General features: G+C 36.3%; 3 protein-coding genes across 4 annotated transcripts; all 3 read left to right on the top strand.

Moving 5' to 3' along the window:
• Window positions 1-105: 105 nt before the first annotated feature.
• Window positions 106-3,014, top strand: LOC132864174 (zona pellucida sperm-binding protein 4-like). Its single transcript, XM_060897458.1, has 11 exons — window positions 106-379; window positions 467-585; window positions 668-869; window positions 1,144-1,266; window positions 1,353-1,525; window positions 1,623-1,720; window positions 1,811-1,950; window positions 2,090-2,267; window positions 2,440-2,581; window positions 2,658-2,729; window positions 2,931-3,014. Exons 1-11 carry the CDS (start codon window positions 118-120, stop codon window positions 2,934-2,936), a joined length of 1,515 nt encoding a protein of 504 aa, XP_060753441.1. The 5' UTR covers window positions 106-117; the 3' UTR covers window positions 2,937-3,014.
• A 2,757-nt stretch (window positions 3,015-5,771) lies between these two features.
• azin1b (antizyme inhibitor 1b) lies at window positions 5,772-13,495 on the top strand. Of its 2 annotated transcripts, none has more exons than XM_060897014.1 (12): window positions 5,772-5,956; window positions 8,138-8,281; window positions 8,488-8,663; window positions 9,323-9,496; window positions 9,603-9,775; window positions 9,884-10,012; window positions 10,100-10,181; window positions 10,315-10,389; window positions 10,492-10,645; window positions 11,627-11,739; window positions 11,868-12,085; window positions 12,187-13,495. In XM_060897014.1, the coding sequence occupies exons 3-12, from the start codon at window positions 8,562-8,564 to the stop codon at window positions 12,260-12,262; spliced, it is 1,296 nt and encodes a 431-aa protein (XP_060752997.1). In that variant the 5' UTR covers window positions 5,772-5,956; window positions 8,138-8,281; window positions 8,488-8,561; the 3' UTR covers window positions 12,263-13,495. The 2 variants fall into 2 exon arrangements, with proteins under 2 accessions (XP_060752997.1, XP_060752996.1); XM_060897013.1 differs by having other exon boundaries at window positions 10,492-10,657.
• A 1,763-nt stretch (window positions 13,496-15,258) lies between these two features.
• rrm2b (ribonucleotide reductase M2 b) lies at window positions 15,259-20,175 on the top strand. The gene is made up of 9 exons (XM_060857250.1): window positions 15,259-15,430; window positions 16,160-16,309; window positions 16,548-16,664; window positions 17,634-17,767; window positions 18,487-18,581; window positions 18,792-18,925; window positions 19,017-19,121; window positions 19,237-19,350; window positions 19,484-20,175. The coding sequence occupies exons 1-9, from the start codon at window positions 15,401-15,403 to the stop codon at window positions 19,634-19,636; spliced, it is 1,032 nt and encodes a 343-aa protein (XP_060713233.1). The 5' UTR covers window positions 15,259-15,400; the 3' UTR covers window positions 19,637-20,175.
• Window positions 20,176-20,654: the final 479 nt, after the last annotated feature.

Here is a 20,654-nt window from a genome sequence, read left to right as displayed (position 1 = left end):
TTAGGGATTGGACCTAATTTGTGACAGGTGAACACAATCAGAGTGAGTCACCTGGCCTGCTTAAATAAGAGCAGCACAGGCAGAGTGTCAGGTCATGGTGCTTGGGGTAGTTGGAACATGGCAGTGAAACCGATCTTAGTGTTGCTGCTAGGCTGTGTTGAGTTGTTCATTGTGCAAACTTTTGTGGATGGCTTCAAGATTGTTGATCATGTTTACCAAGCCAGTGAGCACTTCATTGAAGGAGCTGTATCTGTGCAGGCTGCAGTCCCCAGTCAGGAGGACTGGCTCAGACAGCACCAGAAGTATTCTGTGTTTTGTGGTAAAGATGCTGTTAAAGTAGTTATGCCCACAGACACACTATCTGAAGTGAATGTTTTGGGTATGTATGCTGGAGCAAGAGGTTTTTTGTCCTTTTATGGGCTGTGTAGGTTGCTCATGTGTTTAATTTCTTTCTGATGTTTGTCAGGATCCTCCATTCTAGACCCAGTTCTAGGGGCAACTAAAGAATGTGGCTACTCTCTGATAAAGGAACAGGGGAATGATGTTCTCAGTGTCAGTTTCTCTAGCTGTCATGTCACTATTGAGGTAGGCATTAGCATGGGGGTTTTTTGTATTGTGTGTGTGTGTTGAGCAATTCCTGTAACTTTCCCTGAACTAATGTCTCCAGGAGGGCCGATATGTTCTGCGACTGCTCTACGTTAATAACATGGACCCAGCTGAAATCGCTACAGTGTCCTGTGATGTCAATACTGACATGGCATTTCAGAAAGTCAGAGTCCCTCGTTCTGATAACCAAGCTGACTGTCCACCAGCTCCAATGCCAGCCATGACCCCAAATCGAAGACTGCCTAAGAACTATACAAATGGAGGTGAGCAAGTAATGCCTATACTGCACTGGCTGTAGGTGGGTTTTACTTGATTCAAATCAAGTACTGTAACTAGCCAGGCTAATTAGCTGTAGCTTCCAAATGTCAGTGTTGGCTTTGGTTTTTGGCAACTTGGCTTAATCTTTACACATCTTACTCGTTTATACACTTGCACAATTTAGTTTAACAGTCAAGGATATTGGCACAATGTAAGGTTACCTGTTTTGCTGCATCAGTATAGATGCAATTTAAAATGTCAAATCTGTCAACCATACAGGGTGTGACATTCCTACTAGCCAAAGACTGCCCTGTGGTCCTGCTGGCACCACAGCTGTTGAGTGCATGAACAAAGGATGCTGCATGGATGTGACTACTTCCTCCTGTTACTACCCAATGGACCGTAGGTGGCTGTGTGTATATCCACATTACCTGAAAATTGTTGTTTACCTGGCTTTACATGTCCTTCTCCCCCCCTTGTGTTCTAAGAATGTACAGCTGATGGGCAGTTTGTGTTTACTATTTACTCTAACATCACCACGATCCCTGTGAGCCCTGCAAGTTTGCAAGTGGCAGCCAAGACCCCCTGTAAACCTATCCTTGCTACCAATGATTTTGCCACCTTTAAGTTCTCTGTCTCTGAATGTGGGACAAAGACCTATGTGAGTGGGGTTTTTATTATTTTTTTAAATTTCTGAAATTTTGTAAAATGCCAATTTAAGAACTTTTTTTTTTTTTTTTTTTTTTCCCCCAATTCAGAATATTGGCGATACCACTGTTTACATGGCTGAGGTGCGAACAGCTATCCGAGTACTTAACCTGAAGTATGGTGTCATCACCAGAGATCACCTTGTCAGGCAGGTTTTTTTTTTTTTTTTTTTTTCCTTAACTTTCTTCTGAAATGGTTTAGCTTGTTAACTTTTTTTTTTTTTCTCTCTATCCTTTAGGGTGATGGTTGAGTGTCGGTACTCAAAGATCAGTCCAACAATGATTAGGGCATCTGCTGGTTACATGGTGGTTAGCCCAAGTGTGCCATCCTCTGTTCGGGCTGGTGGACTATATGGTGTTCAGCTCAGGATTGCAACTGGTATGGGTTCTTTTGCAATGCAGTATGTTTCCCTATACTTGCTTAAATGGTCTTTATGGAACAAATTGCTTGTGCAAACATGTACAAGATTGCAAGGTGTGTGTATAGTGGTTAACTTGTTTCCTTATCCTATCTTCAGATGAGACCTTTTCTTCATTCTTGAGGAGTAGTCATGTGCCCTTGAATGCTCTCCTGGGTAAACCATTGTACCTGGAAGTGCAGCTGAAGTCTCCAAAACCTGAGGCTACACTGTTGATAAACTACTGTGTGGCATACACGCGCTCTGGAACAAATGCCTTGGTTCTGCTCTATGAAGGGTAAGTTTGTGGCAGGGGAAATTTATTTATTTTTGCAGGCAGGACTTGATCAATATTATTCAAATGTCTTGAGTGGTTGAGGAATAAAATGAGTAGGTCTTGAGAGTGCAAGTGATTTAACCAAATTTAAAGCTCAAATTATCAGAACTCTCTGAACTTTTCTTCTTTGCAGATGCCCCAACCCTGAGCTTTCCTCTGGCCAGTCTTCATTCCTCCATGTACTGGACATGATCGAGACTCCTCACCAGCGCCGCTTTGTAGTGACTGCCTTCCAGTTCATGAATGTGACCACTCAAAAATACATCAATGAGGAGGTGCAGTATCCTTGGGTTTATTTAATAGGCTGTGATATTTGTTAACTTGTGCACTGAGTTTTTCCTTCTCTCTCAGATTTACTTCATGTGCTCCACTGAAGTGTGCATGCCTCCAACTCCATGTCGCAAGACATGCTTTGATGGAAAGGTACACTTTAATTCCTTAAAGTATCAGCATTTGATTTAAATTGGCTTGCTGTAATGAACTAGAGGCTAAAATTAAAACTGCCTTGTGTATTCTAATCTAGCCTCTGGCCCAGTTATGAATGTAGATGTATACCCAAATCAATGACCAAGCAATTATGTTTAATTGTGTACATGATTCTTAATACTTTCTTTTTCTTTCTAGGCATAATGGCATCCTTGCAGAAAAAGCAGACACTGATTGCCCTTTCAATATGTTTAGTATTAAAGGTTCATATTTTTAAAACTCCTCTTGTATGCCTTTTTACTTGTGACCTGATCTGGATCACTTTGCAAAGTGTGGTAAAGCTTTCAGTTATAGTTTGGCTCATTCCTGTTAGTTAAATCTAGGCTGTCTTCCAATTTGGGCCTTTCATGTGGTTTGCTTGATGGAAAACATTAAAAGAATCAAACTGATGTCTGAGGGTTTGTGTGTAAATTACAAACTTTCCATTAAGAACTTTTTTTTTTTTTTTTTAAAGTACTGCTTATTCCTAACTACACTAATCAATGCAATCCTCTTTATCTAACTTGGATAATCTGGGGAAAAATTCAGCCCAACTCAAGCTGGCTTTTTTTTTTTTTTTTTTTAAAAAATGGAGGGAGCAGTCCTTTTTTCCCCTTCAACTATTGCTAGCCTGCCTTTGCAAAATGCATTTTAGTCTAAAACACTGGTTACCCTAAATGGTTTATACATTGTTTTTCACAATGTCAAATACAAGGTATGACTTGCTGCAAAAAAAATTAAGTGGTATTTGTAACTTAGAATTTCATTAGGTTGCTTACCTTCTAAGCACAGACTCCCTGGAAAGATTGTCAGCTGGTTTGGGAATGTCCATATTGCACCCTGGACAAGCTGGAAACTGACCAAAGCCAGAAGTCTACCCTCCTTTACACAAATGTTCATTGTACACTGGTTTTCTCTTGTTAGAGGGCGGGAAGGCAGTGCACCAGTTTATCACCTCCTTTAGCATAATTGGCTTGGCTCTGGGTGGGACAGAAGTTCTTATTTAGTTAGGGACAATTGTTTGAGTAAATGTGCACTTTGTTATATGCATACAATTTATCTAATCAGTTGGCAGTATGAAATCAGTTCCTTTTTTTTTTTTTTTTTTAAAAAGGTCTCTAGATTTTCCACAGAATTCTACAAAAGCTCCCTAGCAGGCACATAGGACTTAGAGTTGTCACATTATCACTATTTGAAGTGGTGTTTAAAGCTCAATTTTTAAACAATAATAGTTAATCTGATGTCACATGTTGGCATCATCTGAGTCTCTAGCATGGTTTCTGCAGCCCTTATTTTGTGATGCAAATTAAAGTACAATTCCCAACAGCAGTGTAAATGTAGCTTGTCTTATGAAAATTTTAACTGTAATATGTATACCATGAGTAATCATTTTAGTTTGATTTAGTGGACCTTAAATACAAATTCCATGTCCTCTGGATGTCAGCGGTGCATTATTTGGTATGTCCACTAAATTTGAAGGATTCATTCAATTTGTTTGTGGGGTCCATTTTATGAAAAGCATCCCAAATAGATATATGGTTTGCAATATGTGATGACACAATAACATGAGCCCATGTGTTCTTCCTTATAAGATGCCCAAGTAAGCTTTTTCATACATTTGAACATTTTTCATATTTTGAAACTGCAAATCAGTGCATTGTTAGATGCCCAAGTATGCTTTTTTTCTACATTCAAATGGGTAAAATAAATTATTTCAATGGCATTTTTTAGGTTTCTAGAGATGTCTTTTTTTTACTCTAGGCTACTTGAAGACTGAGTTTGCCAATTGAATAGCCCGAGGTTGCTGTTTGTGTGCCATACGTAGCTGCCAGCTCTGGCACCAGACGGATGAAATTAGAACAGGTTGTTTGTGCTTGGATAATGTGTGCAACACCATGATGTTCACTTCGGTGCTCTATAGATAAATAATAGCAAACTTCCTGCCTTACTTTAAATCACTGCCAAGTTTATTGCTCAGGTGTTTTTCAACTAGCAATTATGTTAAAAAAAAATTTGGTTAAAAATTATGGTAAAATTGAAATATATCCAAAGGCTGCTTGGACTATTTCTGGTTGATGCAAACTGGTTGAGTTTTACCTAAAGCTCAGATTCACTTAAATGAGATGGAATGTTGAGTTTTTTAAATGATATATTAAACAACAACTATGACTTAGGTTAAAGACCTAGGGTAAAGAAAGTATTATCTGTTTGTACCTGTACTTATGTAGCAACCTGAAAGAAAAACTGTCAGTCGTTGGATAATGGTCAGATACTGGTAGGACACTGGCCACATACTGGTCTGATACTGGTAGGATAATGGTCAGATGCTGGTCAGACGCTGGTCAGCCATTGGTCTGATACTGGTAGGATAATGGTCAGATACTGGTCAGATACTGGTAGAATACTGGTTGGATACTGGTCAGATACTGGTAGCATACTGGTCAGATACTGGCTTTTTTGGCATATTTCTGCTTGTATCCATAATATTTACCAAATACGAATTTACCATTACACATATTTGAAATGGAATCATTTATGCATAAATTTTCATCTTGGCTGACAGTACATGTCAAGATTTGATCAAATATTTTGGACAAACATCCAGTTGAACATCAGATGTTAAATAGTCCATCATGTGTTAAATCCTAAAAGTAAAGGAAAAGGAAACCATTTATGTCTTGATATCAGTACCATAAAATAACATATATAAATAAATAAATAACTTCTGAACTTGGACCCTAATAATAACTTATGTGATGTGTTACATCATGAGATCAACGGTCAGTCACAAGCAGCTCTTTTCCTCTCCAAACGCGCGGAAATGCATATTTGGCAGTCTTCTTCAAACAGCTACCGCTTATACGATTGGCTGATGAAAAATAAGATTGACAACGACTACACCCAGTTACATTCCCGTTGTACGTCAGAGCGGCTGATGATTGGTTCTTATTGTTATGTCACGCCCACACACTCTTCCACTACCTCATTGATCTCCTTTCTGAGGCAACCATTTCTTTAGCTTGTAGAAGAGACACAGACGCTCGTGCGCATTTCCAACCGTCCATTCGTGGGTTTATGGCAAAAACGGCCGCTTTTCTTTCTTCCCCTTGTGTCCCCACTACTCTTTAAAAATTCCGCCGAAAAAGAGGAGACGATCTTCCAAAAGCTTCAGGCCGTTATTTCACGTAAGTACGATTTTAAGTGACTTCTACAGCCGTGAGTGGCTTCGGAGCGGGAGATCAGCCACAACATGGCGGCTGCTGTTGTGCTCAGTGCTGTAAGCTGTAGTCTGTGTCGATCACACGCTTTACTGTCTGTACCACAGATCGTGTGTCAGTGTGCTTCGGTAACATGAAGTGATTGTGGGTTATCGGGTATGTAATAAACCTGACACACTGTATGTTGGAAGGTATTTTTACACTTAATTCATTACACTAAATCAGGCTGATTTATACCATGTGTTAGTTAGTGTGGTGGTTTAGGTGGAAGGGAACAGAATGTAGTAGGTTAATATATATGTGTGTGTGTGTGTGTGTATGTATATGTGTATATATATATATATATATATATGTATATGTGTATATATATATATATATATATATATATATATATATATATATATATATATATATATATATATATATGCATGTGTGTGTATGTGTATATGTTTATATATATATGTGTGTGTGTGTGTGTATATATATATATATATATATATATAATGTGTGTGTGTGTGTTTGTCTGTGTGTGTGTATAATATATATATATATAATATACACGTGTGTATGTATATATGTGTGTGTATGTGTATATATATATATATATATATATATATATATATATATATATATATATATATATATATATATATATATATATATATATATGTGTATATGTGTGTGTATGTGTATATGTATATAATATATATGTGTGTGTGTGTGTGTGTGTAAATAAAGATTTATTTGGGAATGACTAGTACTTAGGCAGTGATTAATTAATGTACTTTCCAAGTAACGCTTAGTGTGGAAAAAGTCATTCATTAACTAATCTTAACACAAATTAACAGTTCAGAAAGCAGACTCATTAGCCTAATTTTAATAAATTTAATTAACTAATTAATTTATTTTTACCTTTGAAAAACTTCCTATTGGAAATATAGAAGTGTGACTTATTGTAAAACTATTTCCATAATAACTTGTTGTTGTTTTACGTCATTTGATTTTGTCATATGAAATCAAATTATATTAGTTAACTCAACCATAGAATAATTATAATACATACTGCTACTAAATAATAATAATAATAATAATAATAATAATGTAATGACCTCCTTGGATGTCTCAGACCTTTCTCACATAGTGCTACAAAATATTTTAAATGTTTTTGTTGTTGTTCTCTCTCTCTCTCTCTCTCTCTCTCTCTCTCTCTCTCTCTCTCTCTCTCACTACTATCAGGACGCATACGTCAATTAGTGCACAAAGTGTACTTGTGTGTTGTGCAAGGTTTTATAACGGTGTGTTCTGCGATTCATCGTTATTTCCTGTTTTTGTAGTGCGATAACAAAATACACTAGAATTACAACTCTACATAATACTCAGCTACGTATAATACTCAACCTTTGACTGGGAAATGTTATCATATTAAATATATTAATATTTGGTTAGTTTTTCGTCATGAAATAGCAAGTTCTGGGTTCCTTCTGGCAACTTTTAATGTAATCATGAGCCTGTTTTAATGTTTGCTTGGATCTGCTGACAGTCCGATACTGCTATCTTATCTTAACTTATTTTATTGTCTAAACTATTCTCTTGTTCAGACCAGCATAAAATTACATAGGGGCATCCATTTTTTTGCAAATATACTTTATCATGTTAGTGATCGGCTCTGTCCACAATTTATGAAAAATTCCCATCCTGATTAGTAGTTTCGGCAAGTCAGCAATCCTCAAGTAACAGCGGTCCAACGTCTGTGATTTAGAATGAGAAATCTGTGGTTGTCTCATTTGTCCAGCATAATAGGTAGCAAAAATTTCACAATTCATTTGGGTCAATAGATTTAATTAACCTTTAGGAAAACTCAAGGAGGGAATGCTAGGGAAACACCAAGCATGTGTTGTGTTGATCTGTGACACATACTGGCTTCTAGGCTTTGTCATGTCCAAGAAATATGTGGTTGTTTTGACATAAAACCCAAGCCCTTATTTAAAAGCTTTATTTGTTTTGCATCGTTGCTATCTTGTGATCAGACTTTCGTAAATAGGAGGATATCATTGTTCTGCATGAGATATTTAAATACTATAATGTAATACATGCAATGCAATACACACATGCAATATTTCTCAACCGTCTATTTATTTCCCTTTACAGGGCTCCCCTCTTTCTTTACAAGTGTATAAGCGCTACCCAGAAGGCTTAGGGAAGGCACTCTACCGCGAGCAATTCGACTTCAACGCGGAGCCGCCTTGGGATCCTAGCTGATAGCGGGAGAAATCCATCTCCCAGCTTGTCTATGTGAGTATCAAACACTTCAGAATGTAAGTTATAATAAGAAAATAATCTGGCTAACTGGTTACTAATATATAACCCATAGGCCTTATTTTAAAACTTTATAAGCTTTAACATTTGCCATTTTTACTTGACAAGGAACTACACTTTACATGCTTGGCTTATTTCTATGATAGCATTTCTTAGTAAATATGCTTTTTTTTTTTTTGCAGTTTGTTGCATATTAACAGGACCCAAAGGCTTAGTACACTCTCTATGATTGTCGGATCTGCGGACTACGGTTGAGATGAAAGGATTTACTGATGAACTGAACTACATTGTTGAACTGCTTGAGGGAGCAACAACCCTCGAAGATGTCATTGACAACCACATTTTTGAACAAGCTTTGGTGAATATGTTGGCTTATTCATTCTGATGTGTTATAAGCAGGTTGCATCCATGCCATTACTGACTAGACTACTTAACACCCTAGTAGTTCAGGCCATCATGGGTCACACGGATTGTTAATCTTGCCCTCAGTATAAACTACATGAAAGCCTTAAATTTGTGCATCAGGTTGCTTGTGTTGTGGTGGTGATCCTCCTGTTGGTGTTTTTGCAGGGCAAAATTTGCAGTCTGCTTTGTTTTGATCTTTAAATGTCCACATCGCTGTGAATGATTGTTGCCTGTTTATTAGTGTCACACATCCTATCACATGGTAGAAGATCTGTGAGTGTAGGTACATACAGCAGGGTTATGAATAGATTTCTAGTTCTTCTATTTAGTTTAGTAAATGGAACATTTTAGGACGTCATTTACATTTGTTTGCATTTAGTCATATTTCAGTTCTTTTTTTTTTTTTTTAACCAAGTAAAATAACTAAAATACAATCCAGATATACAGTTGAGCAAGTCAGGTTGAGGGATGATTTCAAATACTAAGCTAAAACTTTAACTGCTGAACCAGCACCATTACTGATCTCTCAATCTGGGTTTTTATTATTATTATTATTATTATTATTATTATTTATTTTATTTATTTAATTTTTTCCCCCTGTTTTGTCTCCAGGCTGAAAAAAATGCATTTGTTGTGGCTGACCTTGGCGCATTACTGCAGCAGCATGTTCTCTGGCAGAGCACCCTACCCCTAGTTCGACCATTCTACCCTGTCAAATGTAACAGCAGCCCTGCAGTCATCGAGATTCTGGCTGCACTTGGAGTTGGTTTCGTGTGTGCAAATAAGGTGACGTTTTCTTGCTTTACTATCCCACTCTGGTTTATTTGCATGATCTCAGGAGCTGAGCTCTGTGTGTTTTGTCTAACTCCATTCTCCCCTGAAAATTTTCCAGGCTGAAGTCTCAATGGTACTCAACCATGATGTCTCCCCCGAGAACATCATCCTGTCTGGTGTTTGCAAACAGCAGTCACACATCAAACACGCTGCCAAAAACGGCGTCAACTACCTGGTGTGCGATAACGAGGCCGAACTCGGAAAAATCTCCCGTGCTCACCCAAATGCCAAGTCAGTTCCCACTTGCTAACAAACATTTGTTTGAGATTTTCATAGTAAATGTCTTGATCTTCGATTAATGTTCGATATTCTGTATAACACGATCATCTCTCTTGATAGGCTGCTTTTGCAGTTATGCACCGAGGCTCAAACAGAGGAGGCAAGCATGGTGTTTGGATGCTCGCTGAAGAGTTGCAGGCATCTTTTAGAAGCTGCCAAAGAGCTAAGCGTGGATGTGGTTGGAGTCGTGTAAGTCTTTTTTTAGGGCAAGCATAACATCTATAATAACCCAGAGTTTCATGTGAATCTTGAATCAGGGTCTTTATAATTCTACAGGTTCCAGGTACCAGCATCATGCAAAGACCCTCAAGTGTATGCCCATGCCCTGTCTGATGCCCGCTGTGTGTTTGATATGGGGGTGAGTGGACAAATGAATCCAACTAGAACCCTTTTTTTTAATACCGTGTGTTCATTTATTTATTTATTTATTTATTTATTTATTTATTTATTTTTTTAAATATTGTAGTTCATCCTAATCTGTTCTCTTGCAGGAGGAGCTTGGGTTTAATATGGAGATTTTAGATATTGGGAGTGGATTCAGTGGCTCTGAGTATCAGTTGAAACAGGTGATTGATATCATACATCTGCTTATATAGCTGTGTTTTCTATCATGATTTAACATTGATAAAGTGCCAATGTACTAATAGTCCTTTTACTCTCTTGAACAGACCCATGCTGCTATTAGACCTTTGCTAGAGGCCTATTTTCCTGTTATGTCTGGAGTGCGAGTGGTTGCTGAGCCAGGAATCTTTTACGTGTCTTCCTCTTTCACCCTGGTTGTAAATGTCCTTGGCAAGAAACTGGTAGCCAAAGATCCCCATGGTGAGTCTAAAGGTGAGTTCTTTAACACAGCAACTGACAAGATTTACTTTAATGGTAGTGAGGACACCATCACTCCCATTGTGCCAGATTACAGAGCTACATTAGTATGCAGTCTCAGTGAAAACTCGTTTACAGCAAACTCTAGCTTTATTTCGCCAACATCTTGATTGTGTTTAAAAAGACATGACACCCTACATTGGCTCCTAGTTTGGTAACAGTTTTGTGTTGCATGTTTCCTGTTAATGTCCATAGCAATCTTTCATCAGCTTTCTGATCCAATACTACTTCATTTGTTAAAAACGTTCCTAAATGTTACATATGTACATATTCCAAAAAGGTGTTTTCTCTGTCTGGAGATTTTTGGGTCACCCTGTAGTTTCTTTAAATAAAGTAGTCATGTCTAATGTTTAATAAATTAACCAAGGAGTATGGTAGTTATTATTAAGTGTTGCAGTTTCCCTGCTTCAATATATTAATATAGCCGTGAATTCACATAAGTCAGCGTTATTGAATAGAAAATTGAAAAGGAGAGAAATTCAATACAGAGAATGAACATAGTGATTCAGTGAGAAATTTATTTGAGCTAATGTATTTTCTGTAATAAGCAAGCTTAAAATAATTGCCTTCAACGCTTAAATACTACAATTAAGAGTAAATAAGGTAAACAGTAGTGCAACTATGATGCAAAGCCTCATCTAGAGCTGTTTTAGTTTCTTAAGTATGTTTTTGCTGGTACACAGTGCTCTGTGATTTCAGTAATAAGGGGATTAGTAAGTAACTATGGTAGATTAGAGTTCATGCATGTCACAAAGCAGAGTAAAAAATTCCCAACTGCTCCTTGAACCCAATCAATTAATATTGAAGTATCGGATAATCAATCAAGAATTTGGCCTCACAGCCTGCAAGCTGCTCATCTGTGAAATCTAGTCTTAAAAGTCTCTCTTTAATTTTGAGATTTGTGTCACTTTTAACTCTCAACAGAGCTGACTCCAAGCGCTGAACCTGAATTTTTGTACTATTTGAGCGATGGCGTGTTCGGATCTTTCGTTGGCAAACTGTTGGGAAACATCATTCCATCCCCCATAGTTCACAAGGTAGAGAACCTGACACGAATCTAAATACATGAAAGAGAATTCAAAATGTGAGCTGTTTTTTGTTGTTGTTTGTTTGTTTTTGTTTTAATATGTTGGTCATTTGGACTGTGGATTATTCTTGTTTGCAGATGTCCGTTTCAGCAGACGAGCCGGTGTTCTCCAGTAGTCTGTGGGGGCCGTCATGTGATGCTTTGGACCAGGTGGTAGAGCACTGCCTTCTTCCTGAGCTCTCAGTGGGAGACTGGCTTATCTTTAAAAACATGGGGGCCAGTGGTCATGAGGAGACGGCGGTCATCAGTGACTCAGAAAAACCACCTATGTATTATACCATTTCTGAAAGCTCCTGGTAATTAATAACGTTACTATTAAAATGTCTTCCATGTGTTAAAGATTTTTTAAGTATTAAGCTATATTGTCTGTAGTCTTACCTTGTCTTGTGTCCCTCAGGTTTGAGATTCAGGAGGCTGGAATCTCGCTTGACAACACCATGAAGAACTTTTCATTGGTCCCGTATGGCTTGTAGAAAACCCTGGCATCGACCCCTGACCTGGGCATTTGAATGGCCTCTGCAGCGATAAACCATCAGCCAAAAATGGAACAGTTAATGCTTAGCTACTAAGGAAATGTGACGACCAGTGGCATTTGGGATCACAAAATAATTGTTCTTGTCTTAGGTTCTCACAATTTATCGGTCAGACAAACAGAAGAGTCAAAAAGCCTCATATTTAGTAATAACATATGCAACAAAATGGACGGCTGTGGAGATGGAATTCTGTCTTTTAAGTTTCTTTATCAAAAAATCGTTTACATAAGTGTTTAATTAATTTAATTATTTACTGATTACCTGCTGACAGTCTTGTAAATGAGTTGTCTGTTGCACCATTATGCACTTGTGTATATTAAAATCAAATGTGATTTTAATGAGTTATTTTAGAAGATAGAATCAAGTGTGCGGCAGCCCTGTGTGTAGATCAACACAGTGACCTTTAGATATTAATTTGTCGTATTCGTGCGTACCCCTCACTGTTAAACATGAGTTTATAGAACTGTGGAGTATAACTAAACTCATTTTGTTCTATTTTCAATACAATGCTTGTGGCACTAATTCCAAGTATTGGTGTGTATTTCGAGCTGTTCCTTGGTTGTGTGCCATGATCAAGTTTGTGACTTCTTCAGAAGACTCATAGTGAGAACGGTATTGTTAGGCACCTGCCCTTTTGTGTAAATACCACAGATATATGTATGTTTTACATTAAAGGAACTTCTGCGACTGGGGAAGGTGATCTCAAGCAAGATGACTTAAACCTATGCTCCACGTACTGGCAAAAATTTCTATACATTGATGCGTTTTATTATAAATAGCTATTTAAGATTTGGTCATGTCCTTACATTGCATTTGGTTCCAAAATTAATCATTAATTAGTCAATTAAAAACATCATTGTGACTTCGGATGTATGTTTTTATTTTTTTTTATATGAAAGGCCTAAAGTTGATGTAGGTGTTTTATTTTTAAAAACAGAATCATGTTCATTACAGTAAAACTTGGTCATATCTTAAAATGTTATTTACTTTCCCCAAACCATTGTCCATTGTTAAAATGCCCATATCTCCACAGTGTGAAATGAAATCACCCTGTTTAAAATGTAAAATATTTTTGTCAAAGGAAATAATCATGGACCATGGCCTGTTTTTGACTGTAATATTGTGTTAAAGTAATGAAACTAACCTTGAAATAATACATTTCCTTGTCTCACATGTTTATGTTTCTCTCTCACTCTGTTTTTCTGTCTGTTTAATATGGTTTAGAACATCGTTTACTTGTGATTGTATTCACAAATCCAAGCAACATACAGAGATTACAGTATATATATATATATATATATATATATATATATATATATATACACAGACACACACACATTCAGTGTTTTGTAATAAGCAGTTTCTGCTTTTAGTCCTTGTTCTTTATTTATACATTTTTAGAGACTGTTTCCTTCATTGGATGCCAAGATCAGTAATATTACCACAAATGAATTTTAACTGCATGCTGTACGGCTCTTGCATTTTGATGAAGGGCTCTCTATTTTGGATTAAAAGATTTGGGCCGTAGGCCTAAGCCAAGATCATGATTTCAGCTTTCTGTTCCGTTCTGTTCTACATACTCTCTATGACTGCGTCAGCCACTGGCGAAAGTTCTATGTTACAAAAGCCAAAGGTTACTCCTCTTTTGCAATCTAAGTTTGGAAATGAATACAGTGTATTGTCTCTTAGCTAGTTTCATCTACCATTTTATATTGTGGTTTCCCTTTAGATTTTTTTTCTGAAACCTAGAATGAGCTTTACAATAAGAAGACCTCAAGTAAAATCAGATCCTTATCCGTAACCGTGTTTTATCATGAAGGAATCACATCTCAGGTTTATTTCTGTCAATAACTCAAAGTAAATTAGTGCATCCATCCTCATTAAAAATGTTCAGGTCAATGATAAAACATTATGGAGTGACAAACAATCAACATTGGGGTGATGGATGAGATGCCATCTCGAAGTTGTTGGGTTTTTTTTCCAAGGGCAGATTTATGATTAAGTGGCACTATGATAAAAATCATCCTGTTATAAATAGAATCTAGTTTGGGGTTTTTTAACAGTTTGTAGAAATCCACACTTATCAAAACTACTAAAGCTGCTAAGGAAATGTTTTTAGTACATATTTACAAGCATAACTGCAGTTAGAATAGCCAAGATAATAATAATAATAATAATAATAATAATAATAATTCAAGCTTCCAGTAATTTATTAGATCAATTGTGGGCGTGCGCCAATATGTGCAGCGTCGATCATAGATATCTGTACACTAGATGTCGCCTTGGGGTCCTAGAAATGCGTCAAAACCGCCGCCATCTTTGTACAGTGCTCTTGTACTTTAAATGCATGGACGATGCCGGACTTCTGTGCTGTGTTTGGTTGTACAAACGAAATAAATATAAAAACCAGACAGCAAAGGAACGGTGGCCAAGAAGTGCAAAACAAATTAACAAATCCGAAAACAAATGAACAAATCCGAAAACGCAACAATTCAGACAACCCGGAAGAGGTTGGTATAGTACCGATCATTGGACAAGACACCTGTCACTCAAGGTATACATGAAGTTCAACAGTCTGCCGCAGGGAAAAGTTGGAATGGATGGATGGAATGGATTACTGTGGATTAATTCTGTTATGTTCTTATATTTAAACTCAGAACTTTACACATTACACATAAGATTCCATGCCTGTATATCTTGAGTGACAGGTGTCTTGTCCAATGATCGGTAAGTTTCCATTCAAAAACGATACACTACCGTTTCCGGGTTGTCTGACTTGTCGTTGTGTTTTCGGATTTGTTAATGTGTTTTCTGATTTGTTAATGTGTTTTTGGATGGCGGCTCAATTGACGCATTCGTTCCAATGTTCTGCCGTATACAAGGCGACATCTAGTGTATATATATCTATAAGCTTAGTAGAATATGCGCATGCGCCGCGCATGCGCGGTAAAACAGCATAGGAAAGATATATAAAGGTTAGTCGACATTAATGACAAAAGTATCCGGACAAACTCGGCGGAATTACTCACTCACATTTTGCGTGTAAAACAGTGTTTTCGTGGTGGATGTATACATTTGATGACCGTGCCTGACTCCGAAGAATATCAGGTAAATAAAATGGGTTTAAATACATCATAGGGCAGGTTACTGTTAAGTAACGTTTCATAACAAAGACAGAAACATCCTGAGCAACACACAAACCAGGTGAAGCTGCATTTCTACATTTTTAGTGTTTTTGTCTTTACTATTACATTCATTTCTCCAAAAGTTGTTGTGAGACATAATTGTAACCAGTATTATATATATATATATATATATATATATATATATATATATATATATATATATATATATATATATATAAAATACAATTATCACTGCACTGCTGCCATAGCAATAATAATAATAACAATAATTCATTCATTCATTCATTCATCTTCTACCGCTTATCCGAACTACCTCGGGTCACGGGGAGCCTGTGCCTATCTCAGGCGTCATCGGGCAGGAGGCAGGATACACCCTGGACGGAGTGCCAACCCAATAACAATAATATTTATCATTATTATTATTATTATTATCATTATTATGATTGTTGTTTATTATTATTATTATTATTATTATTATTATTATTATTGCTATGGCAGCAGTACAGTGATGAATCTAATCTAACAACATGGAACTTTAGGACCTACTGGGACATTGTTATGATTTGACCCTTCAGTATTTGGACTCTCATCTGGCTTCACCACAGCTGTAGACATTGTATTAGACGGTTATAAATTTGGCGTGAGTGTCATCATCAGCTGAAAACAGCAAGTTACTTTTTTCTTTTTACAGAATTATCTTAAGAACATGGACCCAATCATCAGTGATGATGAGCCACTTCTCACTCCGAACAAAAAACGATTTGTCATCTTTCCCATTCAGTATCCAGACATGTGGAAAATGTACAAACAAGCACAGGCCTCATTCTGGACAGTTGAAGAGGTAATGATTTAAATTGTCATCTATCTATCTATCTATCTATCTATCATCTATCTATCTATCATCTATCTATCTAACATAGTTATAACACAGTACAACAATCAGTTTTTGTGTGTTTATGCAACAATGTACTTGGTATTGAATTGATTTGTCCTAAACAAAGATATAAGATGCATGTTGCCATGTAAAGGTCTTTATTGACCTAAGTACAAATGTTTATCTTTTCTAAATGTTTTTGCAGGTGGATTTATCAAAGGATCAGGCCCACTGGGAAACACTGAAACCTGAGGAGAAATACTTTATATGTCACGTTTTGGCTTTCTTTGCAGCAAGTGATGGCATCGTCAATGAGAACTTGGTAAACTTTTATCATGCATTTACATTTCTACATATACATTTAGCCATGTGACAGTCTCTGTTATCCTGAGCTCTTTGTTTAGGACACACTTGCATTATTTATAGTACACACTTTCGTCCTCGTGAGGGAAACGGTGGTAGAGCACTTTAGGCCTAAACTTCAGTGACACTGACTACATAATTATTTCTGCGTTGATTACAAAATTTTGCTCACTATGTTTAAGTCTCTGAATGATCAAAGGACGATCTCGCTGATGTCTTGAAGCAGTGCAGTATTCATTTATGTGATTAAATTAAATGTTGTGGAATGACAGGGAAAGACGTTAGCCCCTGCTATTGATGTTATTGATCTTAATTATCACAACAGAGCTTTAATCAACATCTTCTGACCAGCCTAACAAAAGTTAATTCTAACACTGATATTGGAGAGTCTACGGAACATTCTAACCAATTTTTTTTGACCAAAGTTTTTCCAATGCTGTTTTGTCACCATCGGATCAAATTTGGGCACCATCGTGTCATTTTTGTTGAAAGAACAAAATTTTAATTACTCCTTTTTACAAATTTTGTCTAATTGTCACAAATAATGGATCACATCAGAGTAAGCCTCATAAAAGTTTTAAGAATAAAATAATGGGCCAATAGCAAAGCTGTAAAAAGGACATGAGGCCAATATGAAATATGTTATGGTATGGTAAATTATGCTATGATACTAAATATGGTGAAGTACAATATTATATATGGTATATGTTATGATACTATATGACATGTTATAGACAGTATACGGTATGGTGTATGATATGGTAAGATACGATACAATATAACGTATGATATTGGGTCAACAATGCAAATGGATTTAATTTGTCACAATTTTAAACCATCACTCAAATGCATCACATTATGAACACCAATGCAGTGTTGTTTATCTGTTATCTTGTCCTGAGCTCATTGTTTGTGTCTCATTGTGCAGGTGCAGAGGTTCAGTCAGGAGGTGCAGGTTCCAGAGGCTCGCTTTTTCTACGGCTTCCAGATCCTCATTGAGAATGTGCACTCAGAGATGTACAGCCTGCTGATTAACACATACATCAAGGACCTAAAGGAGAGGTGAGGGGCCATCAGTGGGAGCAGATGTTATTATACACAAATACAATGTGCTGTACAATAAAATGTTGAAAGGGAGGCTGCAGGTGCAGACTTTTTTTTCAGTGCTAATTGAGGTTAACTGTTTTTTTTTTCATAAGAGTTCATAACTGTTTTGTGTAATGTGGTTTACAAAGAAACATGACAGACTGCAAATACTATGCAATATTTGCTCTTGTCCATTCTTTTTGGGAAAATAGAACATGCTACTGAGACATGCATGACAAATTTGGCATTTTGGTTATTTTGAGATGTACATGATGATAAATCTAACTGTCTAACTGTCTCTTCATAAACATGTAGAACAATGTACTCTCAGGAACATTTCACACTGATACAATGGATTAATACTGTAATGCTATAATACTGTGTTCATTCCAGTATTTCTGAACACGCAATATTGTTGAACAATATTCAACAAATACAGTATTTACACTGGTCTGCACTGTTTCTGTTTTTTGTCTTTTGTGTATTGTCTTGTATTTTTTGTTTGCACTGTCTTTTCTCCTGCACTGTCTTGTTTGTCTTGTCCTGCACTGTTTGCACCAGGTTGCACAGATGCACTTTATGTGGCTAGGACTACTTACTAAGTCCTTAGCTCGGTCTTTGTTCCATGTAGCACCATGATCCTGGAGAAACCTTGTCTCATTTCACTGTTTCAATGTCCTGTTCATCTTTTCCAGAGACTATTTATTTAATGCCATTGAAACCTTGCCTTGTGTGAAACGAAAAGCTGACTGGGCTTTACAGTGGATCTCTGACACCAACTCCACATTTGGCGAGTTGCACATTTTCTTGAGGATTTACTCTCAGAGTCTGCTGTGTAGACTAGTGAATTACAAATATGAATAAAATTATACTTGCTTAAATTTGCTGTATCCATTTTTATAGGGTTTACCTACTTTATGTGCATCATTTTCCATAACAAGCCTTAATTTATGACTGGATATTGTTGTGAAGTATAAATGTAGACATTTATTGTTCACAGGGGAGAGATTAGTAGCATTTGCAGCTGTTGAAGGAATCTTTTTCTCAGGATCATTTGCTGCCATCTTCTGGTTGAAGAAAAGAGGTCTGATGCCTGGACTCACCTACTCCAATGAGCTCATCAGCAGAGATGAGGTAAATATAATTTTGGCCAATTAAAATATATTCCTGGGGAAAAAGATATTTACATTTAGACAATTCTAACAATATACTCTTGCATTCACAGGGTTTGCACTGTAATTTTGCCTGCCTTATATACAGCCATTTGGTGAAAAAACCATCAGCTGACAGAGTGAAGGATATTATCATGAAAGCGGTTAGCATTGAACAGGTCAGTGAAACCTCAAAGAAATGTTTATTGTAATGGTGCAATGTATTGGTTGGGGAACAAGGATAAAAATGATAACATTGCTTTTAATTTATTCATTTATTATTTGGCTTTGCAGGAATTTCTCACTGAGTCTTTACCAGTTGACCTCATTGGGATTAACAGCTCTTTGATGAAGCAATACATCATGTTTGTGGCTGACCGCTTGTTAACAGACTTGGGAATGCCTAAAGTTAGTCATTTTGTGTGTATATATATTTATACCTTGTTTTATACCCTGTCACCAGTTAGTGCCTGGGAGAACAAGCTTTATTTTACTGATGGAACAAATTCATTCATTCACATTCTGCTTTGTTTCTCAAAAGGTATATAAGGCAGAAAACCCATTCGATTTCATGGAGTTCATCTCCCTGGAAGGAAAAACCAACTTCTTTGAGAAACGTGTGGCCGAGTACCAACGGTTTGGAGTGATGACAAATGGAACGGACTTTGAATTCACTCTTGATGCAGATTTTTAAAGCTTTATTCTGAAAGAACTGATTTTAAATTTATCTCTGGCTCCGAATCAGCACTCACCACTTGGTGGAAAAGGAACATAATTCCTTTCTACTAGAAAGAATCTACCTGAGGAAAATAAAAGTATTTTACAGAGTATGCTACAAAGGTTTTCCTATGAAAATTAACAAATCTGTAGATTCTTTTATATACTTTCTGGAATCTAAATTATTTTTATAAATTATTTCTAAAAAAAAAAAAAAAGGTTTTCTAATGATACAGTAATTATATTTATATTATTAATTTGTTATTTTATTTTCAAGAAAACTGACACCCCACCTCACCTCAGTATGATGTTTAAAATGATGATTATCAGTGTTACATGAAAATAATGTAAATGTAAACACCAGTTATTCACAGAACAAATACTGTTCTTGTTATTGTAGTATGTTGTTTTACAAGTCAACCGTAGCTTGTTTTTAAAAGTGTTATTTCATTTATGGTATTGTTCCGTTGTATTCAGCAAAGGTTTGCAAAATTTATAATAAAGATTTATAGAAAAACTTTGATCATAAATGCCTCAATTTATCTTTTTTTTTTATTAAGCTGGCTCAATATAATAGTGTGTGTGAGAGAAAGAGAGTGTGTGTGAGAGAGACAGAGAGAATACTTCATGCCCTATTGTTTGCTTAATCAACATCTTAATTATGTTAAAATAATATAATTCAATAATCCATTCCTATCCCTAATTAAAAGAAGGTTATTAAATAGGAATTTAACAAAATATTGAGAAAGTTTTTTGGGTTAGGGTTAAAAAAAAATGCTTCAGTACTTCAAAAATACTTCAAAGATTATTTTAATCAACTAGAAAAGACTGATTGTGATTTCTATTGTTTTAAAAAATAACTTTATCCTGTAGTGCCTTGTTTTTGAAATCGAAATAACGAATTAGTATGATTTTGTTTCTCAGTTGCGGTTCAGGGCTTTTCTGTCTTCTGTGATGTTTATGTAAGAATCTGAAACAGAAATCAGAGCAGAATT

This window comes from Tachysurus vachellii, chromosome 21 (assembly GCF_030014155.1).
Source record: "Tachysurus vachellii isolate PV-2020 chromosome 21, HZAU_Pvac_v1, whole genome shotgun sequence".
Lineage (NCBI taxonomy): Eukaryota > Metazoa > Chordata > Actinopteri > Siluriformes > Bagridae > Tachysurus > Tachysurus vachellii.
The sequence above is the reverse complement of the archived record's forward strand: the minus strand, read 5'-3'. Positions and strand labels throughout refer to the sequence as shown.

Bases quoted from the DNA above. Each gene is read 5' to 3' on its own strand.
- rrm2b (XM_060857250.1), top strand. From the start codon at position 15,401: ATGACCGTGCCTGACTCCGAAGAATATCAG. The intron at 15,431-16,159 runs GTAAATAAAATG...TTCTTTTTACAG, and splicing joins CTGACTCCGAAGAATATCAG to AATTATCTTAAGAACATGGA. The intron at 18,582-18,791 runs GCGAGTTGCACA...TATTGTTCACAG, and splicing joins TGACACCAACTCCACATTTG to GGGAGAGATTAGTAGCATTT.
- azin1b (XM_060897013.1), top strand. From the start codon at position 8,562: ATGAAAGGATTTACTGATGAACTGAACTACATTGTTGAACTGCTTGAG. The intron at 9,776-9,883 runs GTCAGTTCCCAC...CTCTCTTGATAG, and splicing joins CGTGCTCACCCAAATGCCAA to GCTGCTTTTGCAGTTATGCA. The intron at 10,182-10,314 runs GTGAGTGGACAA...GTTCTCTTGCAG, and splicing joins GCTGTGTGTTTGATATGGGG to GAGGAGCTTGGGTTTAATAT.
- LOC132864174 (XM_060897458.1), top strand. From the start codon at position 118: ATGGCAGTGAAACCGATCTTAGTGTTGCTGCTAGGCTGTGTTGAGTTG. The intron at 1,526-1,622 runs GTGAGTGGGGTT...CCCCCAATTCAG, and splicing joins AATGTGGGACAAAGACCTAT to AATATTGGCGATACCACTGT. The intron at 2,268-2,439 runs GTAAGTTTGTGG...TCTTCTTTGCAG, and splicing joins TTGGTTCTGCTCTATGAAGG to ATGCCCCAACCCTGAGCTTT.